This window comes from Myotis daubentonii, chromosome 17, assembly GCF_963259705.1.
Source record: "Myotis daubentonii chromosome 17, mMyoDau2.1, whole genome shotgun sequence".
Classification (NCBI taxonomy): domain Eukaryota; kingdom Metazoa; phylum Chordata; class Mammalia; order Chiroptera; family Vespertilionidae; genus Myotis; species Myotis daubentonii.
The window spans coordinates 50,559,347-50,584,972 of record NC_081856.1 but is presented as its reverse complement, the minus strand read 5'-3'; the positions used below and the strand labels follow the sequence as shown (position 1 = coordinate 50,584,972).

General features: G+C 41.5%; 1 protein-coding gene across 5 annotated transcripts in view; it reads right to left on the bottom strand.

The window, feature by feature from the left end:
• Positions 1–25,163, bottom strand: part of EFR3A (EFR3 homolog A) — a 59,787-nt gene extending 34,624 nt beyond the window's left edge. For 3 of the 5 annotated variants that reach the window (XR_009449606.1, XM_059672325.1, XM_059672322.1), the window contains exons 1-3: positions 6,926–7,002; positions 4,276–4,403; positions 2,900–3,050 (exon numbers count right to left, since the gene is read on the bottom strand). Coding sequence is in view for 4 of the 5 variants with exons in the window: in XM_059672325.1 (XP_059528308.1) it covers positions 2,900–3,050; positions 4,276–4,382 (258 nt within the window). In the remaining variant the exon portion in view is untranslated. Of the gene's footprint in view, positions 1–2,899; positions 3,051–4,275; positions 4,404–6,925; positions 7,003–24,936 lie in introns of those variants that run through there. The other 2 variants (XM_059672323.1, XM_059672324.1) reach the window with 2 other exon arrangements.
• Positions 25,164–25,626: the final 463 nt, after the last annotated feature.

Here is a 25,626-nt window from a genome sequence, read left to right as displayed (position 1 = left end):
TCTAAAGATTAAAAAAAAAAAAAAAAAAAGGAAATATCCATGTCTAGAAAATGTTAAATACCTACATGAATCATAGGCCTGGCCCTAAGAGTCCTTAATATGCACCATCGCTTCTCATTAGCTTCCTTATTCATTTGAGGATTTTTTAATTCTGGACACTAAATAGCCTACAGCAATAAACTATTGATTTACTTGCAACTTTAAATATATACGTAAACACCTGCCAGGTTCTAGACTGCTGGCTATAAAGGGCTACATCCAAAAGGATTATTCAACCAAGTTTACGGATACTTTCTGAGAAACAAAACTGAAAGAGCATAGGTAAATTTTAAAGAATGAAATTGTGATACCAAAAATATTTTAAATTAATTCAGCCAGAGCTGTCATCCCTTTTAAATTATACTCTTAGATGATTCACATTATCTAGAAAAAAGACACAAATAATACACTTGCTTGAGACTGAACTGAAGTTCATTACCTTCTGTATCATACACTGAGCTAGGTGTTTTCACAGGTTCTTTTTAATTACTCCAATGACACTGAAAAGAATGTGTCGTTTATCCCCATTTTACAGATCAGAACACTGAAATTCAGAGGTGAAATCATTTGCCCACAGTGACATAGTAAATAGTGAAACTGGCATTACAGTCCTGGAGTTGTACTCCACTTTTCAAGATTCCCACACTGCACACTAACCATATGAATAATTTTGGAAAATATTAAACCAAATATTTATACTTTTCATAAAAATAAACCTTAAATGACATGAAAAATGCTTTAAAAACATATAAAAAACATACACACACAAGTCTATACACAATATGTTCCTCATTTTCTAATATGTATTTTAAGAATAAATATAAAGGATTACTCCTGAATACTGGAATTACAGGTGTTTTTAATTTGTTTACTCTTTTACATTTTCTAAGAATTGTCCAGCCTGGCTGGCATGGCTCAGTGGTTGAGCGTCGACCTATGAACCAGGAGGTCATGGTTTGATTCCTGGTCAGGGACGTGCCCGGGTTTCGGCTTGATCCCCAGTGTGGGGCGTGTTTCTATCTCTCTCTCCCATCACTCCCTCGTCTCTGAAATCAATAAAAATGTATTTTTTTTAAAAAAAGAATTTTCCAAATTTGCTACAATAAATTTACATTACTTTTAAAATTAGAAAAATTTAATCAGAAATAAAAATTTGGCCACTAAAATGTTAAAAGTTCTACAAAAACTTTTAGAAGGAGGGAAACTTTATTCTCTTTTAATCTACTGGAGCCCCAAATAATGGTGTGGTCTGTGTGATCATTCCAGAAGCAGCCCCCGTTGCCCCTGGGTGTAACGAGCGGGTTGAAAGCAGCAGCTCCCTCCAGGGGAAGGCACAAGCCCATCTCCTTATTGACTTCATGGAGAAGCCTTCTCATTCCTGCAGCTCTGGGAGCTCCCTAACCAACTCCAAACCCATATGCTCTGCGCTACAATACACTTCTCAGATGGAGGGTGAAGGAAAATGAGGCACAGTACAGTGCAGAGATTATGAACAGACTGTTAGGTGGCTCTAGATTTGGAACCTGGGTTTGCTAACATAATGTGTGACCTGTGAAATGGAATATTTAACTTACACAGTTGAGAGGTTCAAATAAGAAGCAAACAAAAGTTAGCAAAATGCCTTGCACATAGTATATACTCAACAAAAAATAATCCCTAGTTTTCAATTAAAAATTGGAGAATTAGCCGAAACCGGTTTGGCTCAGTGGATAGAGCGTCGGCCTGCGGACTGAAAGGTCCCAGGTTCGATTCTGGTCAAGGGCATGTACCTGGGTTGCGGGCACTTCCCCAGTGGGGGATGTGCGGGAGGCAGCTGGTCGATGTTTCTCTCTCATCGATGTTTCTAACTCTCTATCTCTCTCCCTTCCTCTCTGTAAAAAATCAATAAAATATATTTTAAAAAAAAAATTGGAGAATTAGATTATGTTTCAAAAGGTACAATAAAAGACAGCAGCAATGAAATTCCCGACACTGAATCCCAGCTATACACAGCATTACTTCAATGGGTCTTTGGACAAGTTTTTAGCTTCAATTCGTCTATTAGTTGATAAAAGCCTGGATGGGAACATACAGATTGGCTGAATGCCTGAAAGCTTCCTCAGAGATGAAGGTGGAACTGAAAGACTGAACATCCTAGCTAATAAAAGAGTAATATGCAAATTAACCATCACTCCAACACAAAAGATGGCGGTGCCCAGTCCTCTCAGCCCCGCTGGAGTCCTCCAGTCGCAGGGGAGGCCGCTGAGAGCAGGGCAGGCCGCTGAGAGCAGGGCCGTTGCTGCAGTGACCCGGGAGTGGCCAAGCAGGCCCTGCAGACAGCAGAGAACCATGGGGAGTGGGCCTAAGCCATCAGTAGGACATCCCCTGAGGGCTCCTGGATTGGAGAGGGTGTAGGTTAGGCTGAGGCACCGCCCCCATACCCCCTGTACGGATTTCATGCACCAGGCCTCTAGTTATGTAATAAAACTAAAGACAAGAAAGATTATCCCTATATTTTATTTTCCTTTTCAGATATGCCTTCCCAACCCCACATATGCTTAACAAGCTCTGGTTTAGGATAGAAGAAAATGAGTGTGGTGAGCAGCAATAATTCAGAAGTCACGTGAGAAAGCCTGGGGAAATACTCCCTTTCTTTGATGGCCAACTCATCTTCTGTTGCCTCACGATGGGCTGATATCACAGATTTCGCAAGGAGCAACAGCAAAACTAGAGACAAAGGGATCTCATCGTCTGCATCTGTACTGGTGCCAAATGCCCTGACCAGAGCCTGTGCCTTTCTAAGGTGAAGATGTTCTCAGAGAGATTAATTCTGAATATGCTTATTAAATTTAAAATCAGTTAAGCCAACAGTTTTACTCACAGAGTTTGTTCCAAGAACTTGAAGCTTTGGTTCCCCTGATTCTAGCAGCTTTGCTACCATATGAAGGAAGCTTTCTACAAATGGCTTGATGCTTTGAGAATGGCAAGCCATGAGAAGCTGGTCCAATGCCTCCATAGCAATTAAGACATACCTACGCGTAAGAGAGAAACAATGTCAAAGCCTTTCTAGCTGTCTTAAATCTAAGTGCTTTTCACTGGAAAAATAAAAATGAGTTTATTCAAATGCACAAAACACAGCAGGGCAAATTCAGTAGTTTCTAGGGGAAATCTTCCTTTTCACAGGACTGATGGCCTTAGGTTATGAAACAGCCCTCATGCTGAGGGACAGGAAAACCAGCCAGCACGCCTGCATTTCCTCCTTCTGACCAGAATTCTGCCACAGCTTCTTTAACAGGACCTTTGCGTATATCTGTCTCTGCAAACAGGACATTTTGTTTTCCAGATTTTTAACCATATTTCTTTGTAACCATAAATATCATAAGCAATGTGCCTAAATTTCCAACATAATCTATTTATATCTGTAATCGTGAATATATAAAACATCAGCAACAACAGTTAAGGAAATGTCCCATAAATGTTACCTTACAATTCATTGAATTTTAAAGATTCTACTAAAAATTAAAATTCAGACTTTAGTAAACTTTGCTTCAACAATCAACTATAAAACTATTGTATGAAGACACCCAAAATGTTCTACGTGGTAACAATGTGGAATTGGAGAAAGCCAATAATCACTTGGGGAATAGAGTGCCCTAAAAACCAGGATCACAGAATGACAATATGGGAAAGTAGTTACTCCAATTATCCAGGTTATCACTGTTCACGCCCAGAGAATGGATTAAGGTGGTAGAACTTATTTATAGGTAGCTGGACACCACACACCATTTCAAATCAGCATGCTTTCAACTTCTGAACCTTAGTACCCAAGCCTACCACAGTTCTCTCAGTACTCTTCTGACAGGTAAAACTGAAACTGTGTTACACAAATCAGTTGGTTAACAGGATCTTTCTCTTTGTTTTCAATTTAGACACTGGTTTTTAAATTACTGTATCAGACTAACAGAGTAAGGGAGTCAATTTCTACTATTACCATTAAAAAGTCTCAGAAATTAATGGACGCTTCAGCTAAAGGCGACTCCGTTAACTAACATGAGTTTATTTTTAAAATCTGAGCACCAGGAAAGTAATAAAAGCTGCAGCATTTATATGGTATTACATATTTCCTAGTGTGGTAGTACAGTGTCTTATCATCTACCTATCATTTTTGCCTGACTAGACGGCAAAATAACTTAAAGGATGATGTAACCTGGGGAGAATTTTCCAAGACACGATATTAGCAGCAATGAGTTTCCTTACCCAGAACGATGTCTGACAACATCCCTGCTCAACCTTTCTGCCAGGTAAGAACCAATTCGATCCAGTTTCTCTGGAGCAGATACTGCATAAAATGTCAATTTTTCCATATCAGCTTTAACAAGGCCATCCTAAAAATAATAAGTTAAACAGGTTATCTATGTTTTCATGCTTATTTTTTTTTTTATTTCTAAGTATTGCTTGCTGCATATTTCCCCTTTCTGGACTGGTGACTAAGCCATATTTATGCTGAACCTTTCTGGACATAGCTTTCTTAATGCTAATATTCACCATTTTAGATGCACAGAATTTAAAGAAGTTAAAGAAATGCCCCATTTAGATAAAGCATTGAAATATACCTTCATAAGCAATGAATTACTCTAACACATCATCATTTAACATGGCTGCATCTCATCCACTTTTTTACCACTTACTAATTTTAATGAGGAATAATTTATATACAATAATCTGCACCCATGTATGTATCATTTGAAATATGACAGCTGTATACATCCACGGAACCCTCAGTAACAAACATCATATAGGGTATTCCCATCATTTGCAAAAAGATGCTTCATGACCTTCCCTCTCCGCTGACGACTGCCCTGCTTTTCTCACCATGAATCAGCATGTATGTTCCTCCCACATGTTCTTGTAGGTCATGGCACTTACCCTTACACTCATCTCTACTATCATGCTTTGTCACATCAGTTTTCAATCTTAAACAAATGCTAATCAGGAGCTAACTTGTGATGGACACCAGGAATCAATGTGAGCAAAGAATTGTGTTAATTCATCTAATCCTCATGAGGTCCTTATGAAATAAGTACTATTTATAATTTCTACTGCACAATGAGACACTGATCACACTGCTACTAATTTTAAGAAATGGGTGGTTATCTGCCCCTCACTAGAGAGCTCTTTAAAGGCAGGGACTATGACTGAAGCCCTCCATGCCTGGGCACCTACTATCTGATCCATTTTGGATAGAGAAGATTTTTTTTTGTTGTTTAATAAGTTAAAATTAAGAAAAGTGGTCAACTGAGCTATGCATGCAAGGTTCATGTAAACCTTTTTTAATTTTCCTCTACAAATTGCTATTTAAATAAATCTTATCTAAATCCTTGGTAAATATTCTTTCTGTAATCATTCTCTAAGTTACCTGTCATCCTTCCCATGGTCAAGTTTTCAAAGCTCCCTCACCACCCACAAGTGAAAGTGCATAAAGTAGACAGCCTGCCTGTCAATCCCATTCCTCTAGATCTGGCCTCCACCTCATCCTTAGTAACCATTTGTCTCAGACGACTGAGAGAAATGATCTGAATATTCAGTCCATTAAATAACACTTCTGGAATTTCAAATCAGAAATTGTGCTCAACATGATTACCACCCAACACTCTACAATTTGAAGGTTCTTGATCCCAAATGTACCTCTCTCTTGCTTTCCCGGGCCTTTTCTCTCACATGGCCCATCACTTGCAACAAAGAGACTAACCTCGACTTCTCCAGATGGTGTACATCCTTCAGAGCTCAGAAAGTCTCATTTCTCGGAGAATGCTTCCCAGAGATTCCAACCCACTGACACCACCCCTGCTTTATGGGAAACAATACCACCTGCTTCACGTAACATTTTCACTTGCTGATTTATGCACTGTGATTTAATATTCAGTCTGTTTTGCTCTAAACCAATGGATGGAAAGCTCCTTAAAGGCAGGAACCACATCTTAGGGTTTTTTATATGCCACATATTATGCAGAATATCTGGCAGCCCATGGCATTTAACTGATTAGCCTCCTCTAAATAGCTGGATGTTTACATTAGATTTGACTAAAAATGAGATATAGCTTGAGATATATAAATTGTTAAGGTAGCCAAAAGGTTTCTATAGTTGGCTACATTTTAAAATAAAGCAAATTCTGGAAATCAAACACGCTAGCAATTTTTATTCATGTCCATTAACACAAGACTAAAGAAGTCTTGGAAAATTTAAACTAAACCCAGGTGCCTTGAAACCAGTAATCTTCCACAGTAAAGTGACTTTTATAAAAAATTTACAAGAATTTCAGTAAAAGGAGGACAAACTCTGCCCGGAGGGTTCTTACTTTACATCTCAATTCTCTTCTAAAAACTGTGTGACCAACTCTATTTATTCTTTGAATCTTCGCTTCATTTCCTTCAGGCCTTTCTTCTCCCAAACCCAAACCAGATGCCATTCCAGCCCCTCCCGCACACCTCCTGCGCTTCCTCTCTCTTTCCCGCCATACTGTAATTGCCCATTCACTTGTCTAGGAGTGTGGTGAGCGCAGAGAGCCATGTCTGTGTTCACAGCTATAGTCTTAGCATTTCATACAAGTACTCTGGCACCAGTTCATAAAATTTTGATGAGTATTACTTAAATTCAGGAACTATAGAGACAAAGAACATCACCTATCCACTATTCCAAATTCATGCCTAATCTATGAGAAGGATCTGAAAATTAGACAAGCAAGCATAGGTCATTTTAAAGCAAAAGAAGGAGAAGTATAAAATAGTAGTGTGCATGGTGAGATTCAGGAGTAAAAGTAGGAAAATGAAATTAGGGACCCCTGAGGGGGGTCAGCAGGGGAAGGATGGGCCAGCAAAGAGAAGGATATGCAGATGTAGATCAAATTACTTTCGGGTCTTCAGGGAATATGTTGTCCACCAGGCGTTTGTAGCGAGGACGCAAAGCAGAACAGCAGCAACACACTCCTGTTCAAAAGAGAATAAAAGCACAAAGTGCAGGGGTTATTCATATTGTAAATGGACTCAGAAACTAAGCTTCTGCATTTTAATGGGTTATTTAAAATGAAGGGGGGGAGTTTAAAATGCCACAAACAAAAAAGAAGTACGCAGATTCAATTACTGATTAAGAAATGAAAAGGTTAAATTTCTTCTTCCCTCCCCAAAGACACCAGGTCAAGATGAATATACTAATGAGTTATTTCAAAGTTCCAGACCAAATTGTTTTGGGGCATGTGTGTAAATGTACACACACATGCACACACCTGCCAACTTCATCCTATAAAGCAACAACATAATTTGTATCTCCTTTACCTCTTCTCAGATCTCATCTCATACTACTCTTCGCATCCCCTACACTCCAGAATCCCCCACCCCCCACCACCCCTGCCTGACCAATCCACTCAGCTCCAGCCACAGTGGTCTTAAAATGACAGTTCACTCCTAGTACAGCTGGTGAAAACAGTGAATACTTGTATCTACGCAATGATCATATAAGGAACTACCAATAGATGGGAAAACAAGCTCAAGGTAAGTCCAGGAATTTTTTAAAATCCTCACAGGCTGCTGTACATATTCTCAGTTGTTGATGTCTCGGAAGGGTATGGATCTAGAAGTCCTGGGCTCATTCCAATTCTTTAACTCAAGTTCCTACATGGCCCCGGGTAAGGCACATCCGCTCTCTGGAAGAACTATGTAAGTGGGAAGGATCAGTTTTCTTGTTCTGCAAACTAATAACTTCATAGGAATATTGGTCTTGAACCATTATAAATTTATTCTCAAAATTGATGAAACTGGGGTATATGTGTCGCTGTATAAGTGGGCATTTGTATGTATTTAAAAACCAAAGTATGGGACGAGAGAACACTTGAGCAACAAGTTAAAAGAACTCGGATCTAAGCAGACATCTGCTACTCTCTTAACAAGTAACATTATGCAAGAGACTTGTCCAGATCTCTCTTTGCTCATAAAGTGTGCATCATTCCTGTATGCAGTCAATACTCAACGTCAACCGAGTGCCCAGCACAGGCCAAACAAGTAAGACTGGTCCAGATTTGCAGGAGAGTGAAGCCATGAAAAGAAATGATGAAAGCAGGTCAGTTAAGATGCATACAGCATCTTTAGGAATCACAAAACATACATACACAAATTTACACACATAAATAATGCATACGTTATTTAACATACTCGCAAACTAGTGAGGTATTACAATTGCAGCAGAACTGACCACATAACTCACTCAACAGCAGTGGCTGGGTGAGAACCCAATGTCTAACTCTACAAGCCCAGGCTCTTCCCACAACACAGTAGATATTAGTGGTCAAATCAATCAACTGCCCAATATGTCATTTGCACCTACTACGTGGTATCGTGCTAGATGCCAAAGATACAAGGAAGTATGAAAGACACAAGCTCCTTGCCCCTGAGGAGTTTAGAATCTGCTATTAAAAAAACACAGTGAATAACTCAGTAGTCTATACTTAGGCTGGTAATATAAAATGCTATCCATTGTTTAGGATGCTTTTTACTTTAATAGAAGAAAAAACAAATGCCAAAGAATCCATTAGGGGGATTTTTTTTTTTTTCCACATTAACTAACACCAAAAACATCTGCACTCTTTTTAGAGTCCAAAATCAAAACACAGGTCTGATTATTACCAAGAAAATCAAGGGTAACAGCCAAATAAGCAAGTCAGGTTTCTGTGTTCATTATACGTAACACAAATATACTTCAGATAAATGTCAACGCACTGAAAGAACTTAAAACCAAACTTACTGCAGGGCACTGAGCACTAGCCCAGGTACTGCTACAACGAAAGGAGCTTATAGTCTGGTAAGAAAATGAAAAGACACTTTGTGAACACTAATGTGAGGCCAAACAATAAATTCAAATTACTGTCATAGCAAAGGGGCTAAAACAGGTCTCAGGGCTCCCAGTTTCCCATCAGGATGGTAGCTACATTATGCTCAGTAGTTAAGGATTCTTAATATGCTATGAAATGTCAGTCACACTGACACTTTCTGATATTCTATATTGCGCTTAGTTTAAAGAGGCCTCAAAAAATGTGAACTTGGGATACACACATTATTCAGTTCCTACTTTCAGAAATCTTAGGTCTACTGAGGGAGACAGCTGAATAGAAAGTCAAAATGCCAAATAGGCAGCATGGGGTTACAGGGCATGGGCCCTGGAGACAGACAGACAGAAAGACCTGGGGTGGGCGGGTTACTTTCTCTTCTCGTGCATTTCCACAATAGTTTCATAGGTATAACCATGCATTTTTCATATTTATTGGGAAATTAAATACAATTATATGTGACGTTCTTATGAAGGGTGTAACATACAGTAAGCAGTCAATAAAAGGCTAGCTATTGGTGGTAGTGCAGTAAGAGAAGCCTAACAGGTATTTAAGGCCCTTGAGACAGTATTCTCAACAATGGCAAAACCTTTGCTGTAAAGCAACCACCTAAAACTCAACCAATTTCACAGGTGATTCACAGAAGCTTCCAGAATGTCAGCACAGGGGTGCCTGCCTCTCCTGGACATGTGTGTGCAGTGCTAGCCTAGGCACCTACCACGTTATTCACCTGCTGTGCTCATTCTCGCTGGGTGGTCACTCCCCTCTGGTGAATGAGGAGAGAGGCTCAGGGGCACCATCTGTCCCATCACAGTTGGCTGGAGAGGAGCTGGGAGTCCAGCCTCTCTGAGGACTTCAAGGGGTCATTGCCACACGACATTCAGGTACTGAACAACTTCTAAATCCCTGTAAACATCTGAGCATTCCGCATTCCATGCCCAATGAACAGGCTGCAGGAATGTGCCTAACAGATGAGGAATGCACTTCTGCGCAAGAAAATAAAGATCACATCAAGTTTCCCCACAGGACCCCAAACAAACAAAAACACCTTCTTGACCACTTAGCATAACTGAAAAACTACCAACTACAGAGAAATAAAGCCAGGTTTAAAATAGCCATTTACTTGAGTTTCTATAAAACAAGACCATATTGAAGATAAGGTTATAATGACTATGACAATAATCACAAAAGAAATAACTATCGACTATACTTAAAATAAAAGAATGTTGAACATATAACATCACAAGCAGAATGACAAGGAAATCACTGGACCTACTCAGGCACAGGAATGCGGTGGACTCCCTGGTCGGAGTCAGCTCATAAGGCTTTTCGAGGTCGGCCGCAGGGACCTGGATGTAGTCTCTCATGCTGTCGTAGGTGGCTTTCCAGCCGATCTTCCTGCCCCAGGTCCTTCCACCTACTGCGCAGGCAGCGCCGAGCTCACTTTACTTGTACTTGATTAGCAGAGGGCACTAGCGTAATGGAGCTCATCGGCTTGTTACTGACATCAAATGTAAAGCTATCGAGAACCTGATAATATCCTTATCAAATTCTGCTGGCGGGACCCAACAGCGTCAACAGGATCTCATGCAAGCATTCGTACTGCTAGTTGAAGAAAAGCAGGTTTTCATAAAGTTCAAATAAGAAAATAGAAGTACTTAGAACTGTTTTCCTTAAAGCATTCCTTTAATTCCTCCTTTTCTTACTTCTGACCTCTTCCCAATATTCTCTTTTCCAAGGAAAAAACCGGGCTAAGCACATCACCAAAAGCCTGAAGCAACTGGCAAGTCTGAGCAACATGAATTCTTCCTTTACATTTAATCCCAGCATATAAAGAAGGTAGCCCACTATACTTCCGGAGCATGTGGCATTCAGAACCCTGCTAATGATATACTTGGGAGGAGAAACACGAAGTCTCAAGTGGAATAACTAAGCTATGAGAAAATGGAACTGGGACAGGGTTGGAAAGAGAAAAATTATGATCCCTCAACAGTGCCAGGCTTATGGGGCAAGTTGTTCAATACGCAGAAAAATCCTTCTACCTGCTTCTCAGGGTTATGAGTTTTAAATTGAAATAAAAATTTCCTATAATGTAGAATTCACTTAAAACAGGTTAATATCTTTTTAGTAAAATTTGCATACTCCTGTTAACCATTTCTTTTTTTTAACCATTTCTTTTTTAAAACACCCCAAGACAAGTTTCCTCCTAGCTCCCCTAATACCACTTTCATGTGGACTCACCAATGTCCCCTAGCCTCTCCTCTAACACCCTCCCTTGATGGAAAGATTTAGAATTAATTTCCAACCCGTCCTAACATATCCATAAGAGGATTCGAGGAATGGCACAGAAACCCTCATGGTATGGATCAAGCACCTGGGCACACAAAGGTTCTGGAAGAATTCTGCTTACCTGTAAGTGGCTAGTCCACCAGCAAGTACTTCTAGTCTGTGATGACATTTGCTTTCCTGTGCAATTCTGTAAGTTTGGGGGTTTGGGTAATTAATAAAGACCCTTTTTAAAATAAGCTACTTACACTTTTGACTGACTATATTATTCAGTGATAATTTAAATTTAACTGGAAATATTAATGTCTTCATATTAAATTGTTACTAATCTATCAATGCCTCTGTTATTAAATACCACCATGGTACTGGGTACTTGGTATAAAACTATCCTCTAAATCAAAAATAACTTGCTAACACTGTCTCTGGAGTTGAAGAATGCTGAGATCCCAGCATGGGAATCAACTGTATGGCTTTGGAGCAGGTTGATCTTTAAGAGCAAAACATAACAGTATCTATACCATCTACATAGCAATTATATCACCTTAATTCTAAATTATAATGGATTAGGAATTCATTGACATATTTAGGGCTCATTAAATTTCATACTTTTAAATAGGAATAGCTGTGATTACTGGGTTTTAGTCCTTTATGTATATTTCTAACATAGCACTTGTAACAATTTATTGTACTTATTTATATACATATCTGACTTTACCACTAGGACATGATACTCCAACTTAAAGCCCATATCTTATTCATTATTGTGCATGTCTGAAATATAGCAGACACTTATTTAAAAAAATGTTGCTTTACTAAATGAATGTAGACCCAAAGTTTACTGACAGACAAAATGAATTTGATATCTGCTCTAATATGTGCTATAAGAATCAAAATAATGACAAAGTACACTATCCACTAAATAAATGCCAGAACAATATGATTTCTCTAATGTATAGATGACAATGTCAATTGAATCAGTTTAAACAATTAATGGTTTATTTTTAGGCCTGGCTGTAATCAATAATCAAGGTGAAAAGAGACAGGCTGGTTTTTTTCTATTAGATTTTAAAAATTCATCACTTCAAGATTCTAGCTTGTGGTGTCCAAAACCCTTTAAGAGTCTGCATCACATATTCCCTTCAAGGTTAAAATTAAAAGTCAAATTACACATAAAGTTAGTACCAGAACAACACATTCGTTTCATACAATTAAAAGGATTTAGAATATTACAGTCCCACTCACACACAGCCCTCCCAAGTATCAAATACTGAAGATATAAATATGTATACATACCATATACATATATAAAGCCTGTACTATGGTGTTATTCCTGTACTTTAACACATGCGTACAGGACACTGTGCTAAGGACTATAGGGGATTTAAAAGGAACCATCTATTTGAAAAGGCAAAGGAGCCTTTGTAGTAATTGAACTTTACAATAATATTTTGACAATGTTTGAAGACAAGGGATGTCCAATATCAAATGGACCACACGGCCATAAGGGCCACAGTTCAGAGAGGAGGACAAGACATGTCCAATGTCAAGTGGACCACAAGGCTATAAGGGCCACGGTTCAGAGGAGAGAAAGCACCTGCAGCTCGAGTATGGAGAGGTTTTAGGGAGGGCACGGGCCTGAGCTGAAGCTCCCCTGAAGAATGAGTAGACTGAACTATAAGGATAAGCTGGGGACAGTGAATTACAGTCAGATGGAACAACCCAAGCATCTCTAACTTACTTGGCATGTAAAAAAGTCAAAATGCATTTTCTAACGACCCAGAGCTTAGAAAGGAAGGAACATGGGAGGTGGCACAAACTTAGCATCAAAAGGGTTTGGTAACTAATTAGATAGGGGGTCAAAGACAGGGGAACAAAACAGTCTTATCTTCAGGAAAGTGTTCCTTTTAAAGGGATTGTAATCCATTAGCGGAGTGTTCTGTTACCCGATTCTTTCCACATGTAATTCTATACCTCCTCTCCATTCATTCTCAATTTCACTGCTGGTTCTTTATTCCCAGGCGCATACGCTTTATGGAAAAGAGGATGACAACAAAGGCAATAAAGGGAATAAAAGCTCAAGTTCTGTCTTAAAGGATGGTCTTCCCACTGGACTATAATTCCTGGCTATACACAACTGTTCGAAACTGCTCTGAGTTACTGTCTGTAGAAGAAACACTTTATTCAGAGTCACCTGGTGTCTGGTCTATATTCCACATCTGTCTCTTCCCCACTCTTAGAATTTTTAATACAATAAAATGTATTAGATAGTCTCCTCCTTACAAAATCAATTTATAGATCTTAGACTTAGACTTGACTTTACTGTGTATATCATATTTAACTGAAAAAATTAAATATTACTTGGAGTAACACAAGGACAAGAGCAATAAAATGTAGAATAATCTGACCAAGGAAATATATTCCTGAAAGATTGCATGTGAAAAGCCTTCTGGCATCATCATATGAAAAAAAATTACTGCAAATACTAAACTCAGAAAATATAATTCTCTATTCATTTCATCTGATGTTGGCTTAGTTCACAAAACAATAAGAAGCCAGCCAGTGGATGACACAGAAACCAGAGCTGCAACCAGGACAGAAACAGGCTCCTACCCTGTCCCCACCAATGTTAGACGGAGCATGTGGGTCCTGGCTACTTCTAGCACCATGTCCGGACCTGGGTGCCCAGCCCTCTGCAGATGTGCCCAGGTGCAGTCCTGGAGGGAGTACAGCGCTCCTGTGTCCCAATCTCCGGAGGTAAGCAATTAGATGAGGCAGAACTGAAATAGTATATGACTCCCTTGTTTATTCAATAGATAAAATATTAACTAAATGTCCTTTATGATGATGTCAGTAGCACTATTGAGAATTACAAATGGAATGACATTTTTTCCATATGTAATTGTGTGTGTTTTTAAAGTATGTGAGCAACATAAAACTGATGAAATCTGAGTAAGCTCTGTGGACAGTACCGATGTCAATTTTCTGCTCTGATACTGTACTATAGTTATACAAGATATTACTACTGGGACAGAATGAAGGGACCTACCTGGATACTCTTTTTCATAACTTCCTATTAATCGATAATTATTTCAAAATTAAAAATAAATAAAAAATTTTCAAAATCCTCTGAATATTTCACAAGATGGATATGAGTTATTTCAGGCAAAATTAAAAACACCTATAAAATTCCTCAAAAACTTAAATTTTAAAAAAAAATTTATTTTCTCATTAGTTAAAGAGTAACAAAAGTGTTAAATTTGTGGGGGTGTTTGTGACTCCCAAAACTATTTTTAGAACAAATACATGTAATATACCAACAGCATTGCTCCTTCTTATAGATTCCACAACACCCACAGTGTCTATGCCATGTTAAAGACTCTCATTTGAATTGAGATGATTAGGTTTTCTGATCAAACAGTAAAGGAAAAGATAGGCAGCACTCTAATTATGTATCTAAACAGGATGTATATTTTTAAGTTATTTCTCTATCCAAAGTTTGAAGATAGCAAAATATAACCTAGCACTTATTGAGTAAGCCTAGCTAAGTAAAAGGTTAAATTTAAAAATATTAAATTACTAATTTAAACCTTCAAGGCTCAATGCTGGATACAGTCTCCTCAAACTTCTAACTAAAGCTCAGAAACTCTAAACATTCTGTATTCGTTCCATACATGAGACTTAGGTAACACAAAGTCAAAAGCCTAAGACATCTTGAAATTTTCAAGTATTCTTTTAACGTGCACACACACACAAAACGGTCACAGTTAGTATATACAATTGAGTTTTCTGTTAATCAAACGTTTAGAAAGGCAATCCAATCTTTTCTAGTCAATATTCTTAAATGAATCATAAACCAAAATGTGATGCTACCATTAAGATTTCAATGTATTACTAGATTTTCCTCAATTTCAAAGTCAAGACTTACACTACTAATTCATGGGAGAAAAAACAGCAACTTTCCGCAGCATTACACACAAGGAACCTGGGACTTTGCATACAGTTATAGCATTCATTTTATTACTGCAACTATAAAAAAAACTTATTTTTTCTTGAAAATTTTAAAGGACTGATTTTAAAAAGTATTTCACTCTTAGCAAATACTCAAATTGTTAGCAGTGCAATTTTAGATTAAAGAGTTAATGTTGAATTAACTCTTTAATCTAAAATTGCAAAAACTCTACAGCCTAACCCAACTTAACCATTCTCATCCCTCCCTAATGTTCTTAGAACCCCTGGACACAGTTTTAAAGTTGTTCAGCCCTTAACCAGCGTGTTGCTGGAACCTATCAAGATGGTAACAAAGAGAGCAGCAATATTTTTCATTTAATGGCTCCAACAGCTAGTAAACTTACAGCTAAGTCTGTAAGTCAGTGGGAGTCGGATGTCACAAATGAGCCGCTCCTTTCCACGTCCAGGCCAGTACTTTAGCTGGCCAAGTTCCTCCTGCAAAATCTATGTGATCTCAGGAACTGATAATGGCAAACATGAACACTTTATATTTCATTTTCTCTGCCCAGCAGGAGTGAGACCCATTTAAAGCCATTTAAAGTTAAGTGCAACCACAGCACAGAGAACTTTGCAGCCAATTGCCAAGACATGAAAAAGCCAATTAAATAGCAGGGGTGTGAGGAACAGTTAGCATCATCCAGGAAAACTACTGCAGTTCAGGTAATGAAAGGACAAGGTACAGTGAATAACTCACCAACTAAGAACAATAAGAAAAATTAATGGCATTTAGGAGGGCAGAAGGTTTAACGCCTGATTTTAGAATACAGCAATTCAGAGGTACAATGAAAAAAACCTGAACTGTGATTCCTTCTTTAATAAAAGTTAGAATGCTGCTATCTCATAATACTTAAAGTTAGCAAGCAGTTAATAAATATGCAAAAGAGAGAACAAGACAGCCTACATGGAAAGAGGAAAAGTAATAGCAGCTCCTGTGTTTCAGAGCAGAAGCGTAAGCAGGCTCGTTTCAAGAACTGAATGAAGCTGGCAAGCGTGGATGATAAGAATTTTGACAAGTCTGACATATTAATCATAGGAGGGACTACTAACATTCACTTTGTGATTACACTTCCTCAGAATTGTGTTCATTCCACAGCACACAATCATTCCACAAAAAGAAAGAGAAACCTATAAATTCCGCACTTAAATAATCATTTATCTCGACCTTCTGGGGCAGCGGTTCTCAACCTGTGGGTCGCGACCCCTTTGGGGGTTGAACGACCCTTTCACAGGGGTCGCCTAAGACCATTGGAAAACACATATATAATTACATATTGTTTATAGTAGCAAAAGTACAGTTATGAAGCAGCATAACGAAAATAATTTTATGGTTGGGGGGTCACCACATGAGGAACTGTATTAAAGGGTCATGGCATTAGGAAGGTTGAGAACCACTGTTCTAGGGTTTCATCCTATATATTAAAAGGCTAATATGCAAATCAACCGAACAGCAAAACGACTCGTTGCTATGTTGTGCCCTGACCACCAGGGGGCAGACGCTCAATGCAGGAGCTGCCCCCTGGTGGTCAGTGCACTCCCACAGGGGGAGCGCCGCTCAGCCAGAAGCCCTGAGCCAGGCTCACGGCTGGTTGCTTAGGCCTGCTTCCCACAGGGAGCGGGCCTAAACCCTTAGCTAGACATCCGCCAAGGGCTCCTGGACTGTGAGAGGGCGCAGGCTGGGCTCAGGGACCCTGCCCCCAACCAACCCAGTGCATGATGTCATACACTGGGCCTCTAGTAAAATAATAATCAGAAATAATCTGAAATAATTTCTCCTTTCAGAATAAAATACCAATGATAAGAAAAAAGCCCCATTGTTTTACTTTCTATCCAGGAACAACATAATTCACCAACCATTGCTCAAAGTCATTCACAGAATTTTGCAATTTCTGGCAAGACAGCAATAGCTCCGATAGCAAATGCACTGTTCTCCTAAGCCAGGGGTGGGGAACCTTTTTCCTGCCAAGAGCCATTTGGATATTTATAACATCATTCACGGGCCATACAAAATTATCAACTTACAAATTAGCCTGCAATATTTGGTAATCATGTAATTAACTCACCCCTAATGCCTTGGCAGAGCCAGACCAAATGACTTTGCAGGCCTTATACGGCCCTGAATTGTGATTCCTTCTTTAATAAAAGTTAGAATGCTGCTATCTCATAATACTTAAAGTTAGCAAGCAGTTAATAAATATGCGAAAGAGAGAACAAGACAGCCTTGCGGGCCGGACGTCCCCTACTCCTGTCCTAAGCCGCATATTCAGTCCAAACTTTTGATCAGTTACTCAAAATTCTTTTCTATGGGCTAAACAAAGAACGAGATCAAGGTAAGAGTTTAATGTTTCACTTCAGGTTTTTGAAAGGATTATAAAAATTTTGCAAAAATTATGTTAAAGTTGTAAAAAATCTTAAGCACCTGGTTATAGAATAAATACTAACTGTAGACAATCTGGAAAACACAAATTACGAAAGAGGAACTAAAAATAACTCATAATCCCAGCACCTTCATCAGTATAATTTTTAATGGTTACATGATATTTTGTTGTAAGGCTGTTCTATACTCAATGTGCGCATCCCTGTTATTGGATACTGAATTTTCCAGGGTTTTGCTATTTTATAAATATTACAGTGCTAGACATCTCAGCGTATAAACCTGGTGTAGTCTACGTTTTTAATCATTTATAAAAGATAGAGTCCAAAGTGAAATTACTGGGCAATGCGATGGGTAGAAGCATCATCGTAGCACTGATAAAATATTGCCAAGTGACTTCCCGAAAAGGTTGTGCCAATTTAAACTTCTGCCATCTCTCCTGCCTTTGCCTCTTATTGTTTAAAAAAGTGTATTCACAAGTGCTGGCGAGGATACGGAGAAAAAGGAACCCTCGTGCACTGCTGGTGGGAATGCAGACTGGTGCAGCCACTGTGGAGAACAGTATGGAGTTTCCTCAAAAAACTAAAAATGGAACTTCCACTTGACCCAGTGATCCCACTCCTAGGAATATATCCCAAGGAACTAGAAGCACCAATCAGAAAGGATATATACACCCCTATGTTCATAGCAGCACGATTTACCATAGCTAAGATCTGGAAACAGCCTAAGTGCCCATCAGCAGATGAGTGAATTAAAAAACTGTGGTCCATCTACACAATGGAATACTATGCGGCTGTAAAAAAGAAAGAACTCTTACCCTTTGCAACAGAATGGATGGACCTGGAGAGCATTATGCTAAGTGAAATAAGCCAGCCGGAGAAAGATAAATATCACATGATCCCACTCATTTGTGGAATATAATGAACAACATAAAATGATTAACAAAATCAGATCTAGAGACAGAGAAGCATCAATCAGACTGTCAAACCTCAGAGGGAAGGTAGGGGAGGGTGGGGGTAAGGGGGAGAGACCAACCAAAGGACTTGTATGCGTGTATATAAGCCTAACCAATGGACACAGACAACAGGGAGGTGAGGGCATGAGTAGGGGGTGCGGTGGGGGGGCAATGGTGAGGATAACAACACATATATAATACCTTAATAAATAAAGAAGAAAAAAGTGACAATCCCAAAATGATTTCAGCTTTTAATTAACGTTTCTTTATTAATGAAGATGAATAATTTCCCCCTAACTCTTTACCAAGCATTTGTACTTAGACTTTTAAAGTGTAGGTCAGTGATGGCGAACCTTCTGAGTTCGGCGTGTCAGCATTTTGAAAAACCCTAACTTAACTCTGGTGCCGCGTCACATATAGAAATTTTTTGATATTTGCAACCATAGTAAAACAAAGACATATTTTTGATATTTATTTTATATATTTAAATGCCATTTAACAAAGAAAAATCAACCAAAAAAATGAGTTTACGTGTCACCTCTGACACGCGTGTCATAGGTTCGCCATCACTGGTGTAGGTGGTACTTTAACCATGCAGGGTTTTGGGTGGTTTGCTTTCTGTTTTGTATAAATGCCACAAATAGTTTTATATTTGATATTAACTTCGAATCCTTCAAACCTTTAGCCAGATTTTTATACTACTTCTAGCCTATTCCCTTCTCTCCCCCATGAAGGCAGCATGGAGTATGTAGCTGTGAGAACCTCCCACCCCAGTGTGCAGATGACCTGGGTTCTAGTACATCATTACCAGCCGAACGGCACACTTAATCCACTTGGCTTCACCTTCCTCTTAATGACTGATATAAATATTCTTTTTAGCTAGAAATTCAATTCAGTTTCATTTTTCCTTTTCTTCAGTTCCTTCTGTGGTGACCCTAAGATTCTTAAGTTAACTGTCTTCAGAGATGCTGATTTAAAAAAAAAAAAACCTATTGGATACTCATCTACATTAAAATTTGAAGATTTCAGTAGGCTAGCAGAGACAGAGAAATAAGAAAAAACAATGAGCAGCATGTACAAAATTAGGGGGAACGTTTAAAGCAGCAGAAAGACATATTTAGAATGGCGTGATATATTTGGCAAAGGATGATATTCTTCCACAACCGGAGTCTCAATGCTTTGCGCAAAGAATAACTGTCAATGGCACTCGGGTAATCTCCATTTGTCCAGGGATGCACCTCAGTGTGCCTTCGAATCTCTTGAAACTATGCAAAACTTCAAGTGAAATCTGGATTTTCTGGGGAAGAATAATCATGGCTTGCATGAGATTCTCAACAGGGTTCATTCTGCAAAAATATTTAGGAACCCCTAGCCTAGACAAACAGCTCATGTCTTATCTACTGCTCTTCCTCCTTAAAGTGGTGCAGGCCATATTGCGACATTCTGTGCCCTCCTCTCCATTTCTGAGAATGTCAGCGACTGGTTTCCTTCAATGATATCAATAAAACCTTTGTACTATCCCCTTGGATGAAGGGGTGCTCACTTTCTACACAGAGGGTAACTGACATGTAAAAATGGAGTCTGTAATGGAACCGGTGTTCACACAGAAACACTGTACCATTTGTACCATTCAGAGGTACAATAAAAATCCCTGAAGAGCCTGGGTGGTGTGGCTCAATCACTGAGCTTCCACCACCCAGGAGGTCACAGTTCAATTCCTGGTCAGGGCACATGCCCGGGTGTGGGCTTGATTCCCAGTAGGAGGTGTGCAGGAGGCAGCCGATCAATGATTCTCTCATCATTGATGTTTCCATCTCTCTCTCCCTCTCTCCTCCTCTCTGAAATCAATAAAAAATATTTTAAAAAATACCTGAGTAGTGCTAGTCCTTTTTAAATAAAAACTGAAATCCTGCTGCCTAATAATACTTAGCGGTAGAGAACAGTAATAAGTAATCAAAAGGGAGACTGTGATAGACTATACGGAAACAGATTTGTCCACTGCAACCCATCCCATGACTACAAACATACTATACATGATAACCTGACCATTCCATACCAAAGGTGACCTAGGTAATGGGTAAAACATGGTTTTCTCCTAAGAACTAGTACCTTCATCTGACTCAGGATAAAAGGACCTCGGCCTCCCAAAACACTACAGACTTCCTTCCCTTTTAGAGGGCTGTATGGGCTGGGGAGGGGACAGGGAGGTGACAGTGGAAATCAGAGCCTAGATCACCAAAGAAAGATAACTGTTTTTATTAAAGTTGTCCCCTCGAAATTACCCACATGGGAGTCTAGGTAGAGAGAGTTCCCCAAGGGGCAGGGCATCCTCCTCATGCCTTGCTCTTCTGCTCGGGTGATAGAGTTCTGGGAGGTGCTCAGAACTGTCTGGAGCCCCTGAGATGGAAGAATGAGGTTTGGGGTGAGGGGAACCTGTCCGCTCTGGCTCCCTGTGGACTATGACAGGGTCAATGCCAGGCCAGGGGCAGGCAAGACTCTGCTCTGACCCAACAGTTCCCTGCTGACTGAATTGGGCTTGCAGGCTCCTCGGGCCTCCAGGTTGAGAAGGCGATCTCTGGGGAGCAGGCTGCAGGGACTCAGGCTGTGGGCACAGCTTCATCTATAGCATTTAAATATTCAGACCAGTGGTTCTCAACCCAGGGACAATTCTGTACCCCAGGGAACATCTGGCAATGTCTGGAGATAGTTCTGTTGTCACGACTTTGGGGGACAGGGAGGATTACTACCAGCCTTAGTGGGTAGAGGCCAGAGATGCTGTTAAACAGCCTGCACTGCACAGGACAGCCCCCGCAATACAAAGGACAGGCCCTCACCTCCCAAACAAAAGTACTCAGTCTAAGACTTCCCTCGTGCAAAGACTGAGAAAACCCGACTTATCCTGTGATTTGCAGCCTCCATTTGCATGCCTGTCTCAAGCCTTGCAAATATGAACAGGCACACCTGCTAAGAACCGAACCATAATTATAAAAATGTTATAACACTGTTTTCATAGGGGGTGGGGGGGAGGAGAGAGTTATTTCAGGTTATGGTATCCAAAGAATAACTTCTCTGACTCCAGTTAAGATTCAATCAATCATTCATTCAATATTTATCAAGCACCAATTATGCAATTAGGCACAGTGCTTAGCAAAAGGTATGGTGTTAAAAGAAATGGACAGTATCTGATGACTAGATTCAGTTCCTGCCTGGCTCAGAGCAGTGAGTATGGGGGGTGGGAGGGGGGGGGGGAGAGTGGGACTTTGAAGTCAGACCCATCTAGTTCCAATCCCAGCTCTATCACTGTCATTAGACATGTCACTTCCCTTCCCTGAACTTCAATCTCTCCATTTCTCTAGGAGGTCAAATAGGATCTCTCTCAAAGTGGGAGGTAATTTTAAAAAAGATAGTTCATGCAAAGCACAACATACACTGCCTGGCACACAATCAGTACTAAGTCATTAATTCAACAGCAAATTTTAAGTTTTATAAGCTGGAAACTGCTAGTATGCTTATAAAATAGGTAGCCCCTTTAACTGTGACTGTGACAACATAAACCCAACATTAGTCAAGTTCATTGCATGGCATATAAATTCCTTCCAATTCTGGCTCCCATCTCCATCTCCAGACTTATCTCCCACCATCCACATCGTCGGAAATGCAGCCCTCGGTCCCCATAAGTGGGGACACACTAAGAGATGAGATGTGATGGTAACCAAAGCAGTGGTAAGCCAAAGGTCACTGTGAGAAAGAAATCCTTCAGCTGTCACTCTGCAGCACACACAGAGAGTGGGCGGGAGGGTGGGAGAGGGAGAGGCGATGCACAAACACAGAAGGCTCCACGCACGCACGCCAGTAATCTGTGCTCCTCGTGGTTAGGGGTTACGGGGCCCAGACATGTGACCTCAGTCAAGTTACTGAAACTTACTGAGGCTCAGTCTCCTGATAAGCAAAATAAAATAAAATGAATGAGTTAATAAGCTTTAACATTTCTCCCACTCAAATTCTGATTCAGGCTTGGAAAATCTTTAAGATTAAAAATGTTTCCTAATGATCCTTTGAAGGGGGGAGGATGAAATAAAAGGTTTTAGAGAAATGATGTGTCAAATTAAGGTCTGAGAAGATGGCTTAGTGGAATAGTCTTGAAATCTGTGCTTAGTGACTGTTCACTGTCCTTGTGTCACAGCAGCTTCTGTCAGACATCCATCCTTGCAGGGAGTTCTTTCGGAAGAAGAATCTATAGCAGCGGTCGCCAACCTTTTGGACCTCACAGACCACCAGTGGTCTGTGGACCACCAGTTGGCGACTGCTGGTCTATAGCTCCCCCAACTAACTGCAATCACGCTCCTGTTAACATTCACGAGCTATGCAAGTGCGTAGCCTTCAAGGGTATTCCATGCTCCCTTGGATTCTACTCATCACTGAGAGCATCAATATTCCACACAAGTAACCGAAGAGCAAGAGCAGAATAATTCTGACTTGGAGCAAATGTCACTTTCAGAATTATAGCCTGGGAGACCCTAATAATCATCTCCAACACCTTCACTTTACATAAAAGCATCACCTTTATTTCACTAAACCCTGAAGGATGAGCTGGTTAGATTTGTAAGAGAGGCTCTTAACTCCTTTTGGCAAAAGTTAGCTTATTTGGAGAGCGTTTTCTTCCTAAAAGCATCCCTAAAGAAAGGAATACTTTTACTACTTCTGCTTATGCACTTAACATGCTTGAAATTTATCCTACACACAGAATTCCTTACCAGTGCTACTGTCCACTGCACTATCCCAGCAATTTGGGAGATGCTGGCCACAAAAAGAAAAGAAAAGATGAACACTACTGACTTCACAGGGGTACCAGCAATTGGGACCACAGTCTTGTGTAATTACAGCTGTACCATAATAAATATTAACAATAACAATGATAAATAACAAACATTTTACTTGTCTTCCAGTCAGATCACGGAATCTGCATTCCAACTGTGCGAAGTACAGCAGGGCTCATCCTTGCGTCATTCTGCATTGCAAATCACACATTTTAAAAGAAGTGTGTTTTCCATATCCACTCTATGAAGCGACATAGCCTTAGAACATAATAACCAGCACCGTGTTTACTTTCACAGGATTCTCACGGTGCCATTTCACCAGTAAATCCCACGGGAAGCCTTCACTTTCCAGAGCAGAGGCGTTCACCCTCTTCCTTTCGCTCACCTCAAATAGTTACGGAATAACACGAACTCAGAAATAACAAAGTGACAACAACGATGACAGTAACCCTCCAATCCAGAGGAATAAAAATACAAAACCCAAGAACAAGAGTTAAGGCCACACAGGGCTGTACTAAGAAAACAAAAGCCACCTTACCCACACACCTGTGAGGAGTTACAGTAACCTCTATAGCAACATGATCTGAAGGTTTGCCACAGAATCACATCAGCCTTCTAGTGTCAGGAAATACCTCCTCTTTACCCGCCACTAGACAAAGCGTGCATCTGAGGCTGACCTGGAAATCCAGTGTCCCCTATGTCCACCCAAATACGGGCAGTCAGGGCTTATGAACCTAAGAAACACGAGCCGACAAGCCCAGGAAGATTCTGCAGGGCAGAGCACTCACTCCAAGGGGCCGACTCCAACCCTCCTCACGCCTCCGCTCCATCCAGACCAGACCGGGCCACTGGGTCTCAAGTCACGCTGCCATCCATTCCCTGGGTCGTTTTAAAATGGGTCGCGGGTAGTACCGTGCAGCTGCCTCCACCATTCCGTGATTCTCACACTTTACGGTCCTCCCCGTAGATCCCGGGGCCCAAATTCGGGAATCTTCTTCTTCAAAGTGTCAGGTGAGGAGCCCTACACCCAACGGCGTGTTTGTGTAATGACCTCCAGGTGAAGCGCATCAGGTGGACCAGCGGCCAGGATCTGGGGCATCTGACCCTAACAGGCTCCCCCAAAGCACACCTACTTTCAACCCCGCGACGTGTTGCGAGGACTTGGGGTGCCGCGGGGCAGGACCCTGGGCCCACGCATCCCACCAGGCGACGCCTGGACCCCAAGGAGGTGGGAAGGCGCCGGCGATGGGGCCGCCGTCACCTCCACTGGCCCATCAAGTTGCACTTGGCTCGGGAGGGGGCGGGGGAAGAGCTTAGCCTTGGACGTCCCGAGGTCTCGGTGACCACGCGTTCTGCCACTTAGTAGCGCAGCGTCCTGAACGCCCGGCCTCAGTTTCCCCATCTGTGCAACGGGCTCGCGCCACCCCCCGGAAGCCGAAGCCGAAGTGAAACTAACTGGGCAGGTGGCAGGCACTTCCTGGCTCTCCCAGCCCCGCCCCGCTGCCCGGTTCCCGAGGAGGGCGCGCCCCGCGGGCCGCAGCCTTTCGGCCCCCGCCCGGCCCGACCCCGGCCCCGGCCCCGGCCCCGGCCGGCCGGCCACTCACTCACGGGTAGGCATGGTGACCCGAGCCGCGCTCGCCGGCGCTCGCTCCCAGGCTCAGGGGGCCGCGCAGGTCACGCCGTTGGCACCATGACGCGCCGACGCCGAGCCGCGGGGGCCGGGACGAGGCGGGGGGCGGAGGGCACGGACGCCAACCCCGCGGCTCACGCAGCGATGCCGGCCACAGCTGCCAGGGCCGGCCCAGCTCCACGCCGGACGACGCGTTGGGCGTCCGCACGGCCTGACGTCAGCACGTCGCCGACGCCCAGGCCCCGCCCCCACCGGTCGCCGAGCTCCGCCCACAAGCGATCACTCCGCCTCGGGGGCGGGCAGCGCGGAGGGGCTGGAGCCCGGCACGTGGGGAGGGCAGCGCGCGGAACCACCTGGCGCTTCGTTTATTGTCAAACTAGCGGTTTGAGTAATGTTCGTTTCCACGAATCCTATTCGAGGGGCATTAGCAATACTGTTTCTTAGTTTAAGATGTTTGTGAGGAAAAGCGTGGTTGCTGTCGGTGCATGCATACCTACCCACCTAGCTACTGTGGCTTTTTCTCTTAGGAACTGCTGGACTTGCCCGGCCTTCTGTAGTCTTTTGAGACGCGCTGAGGTCGTTTAGGGTGATGGCGGCGCATTTTTGGAGAGCACTGGAAAGGCCATTTCCTCCTGCCCTACTGGGGACTTTCAGAGACATTCTTACGC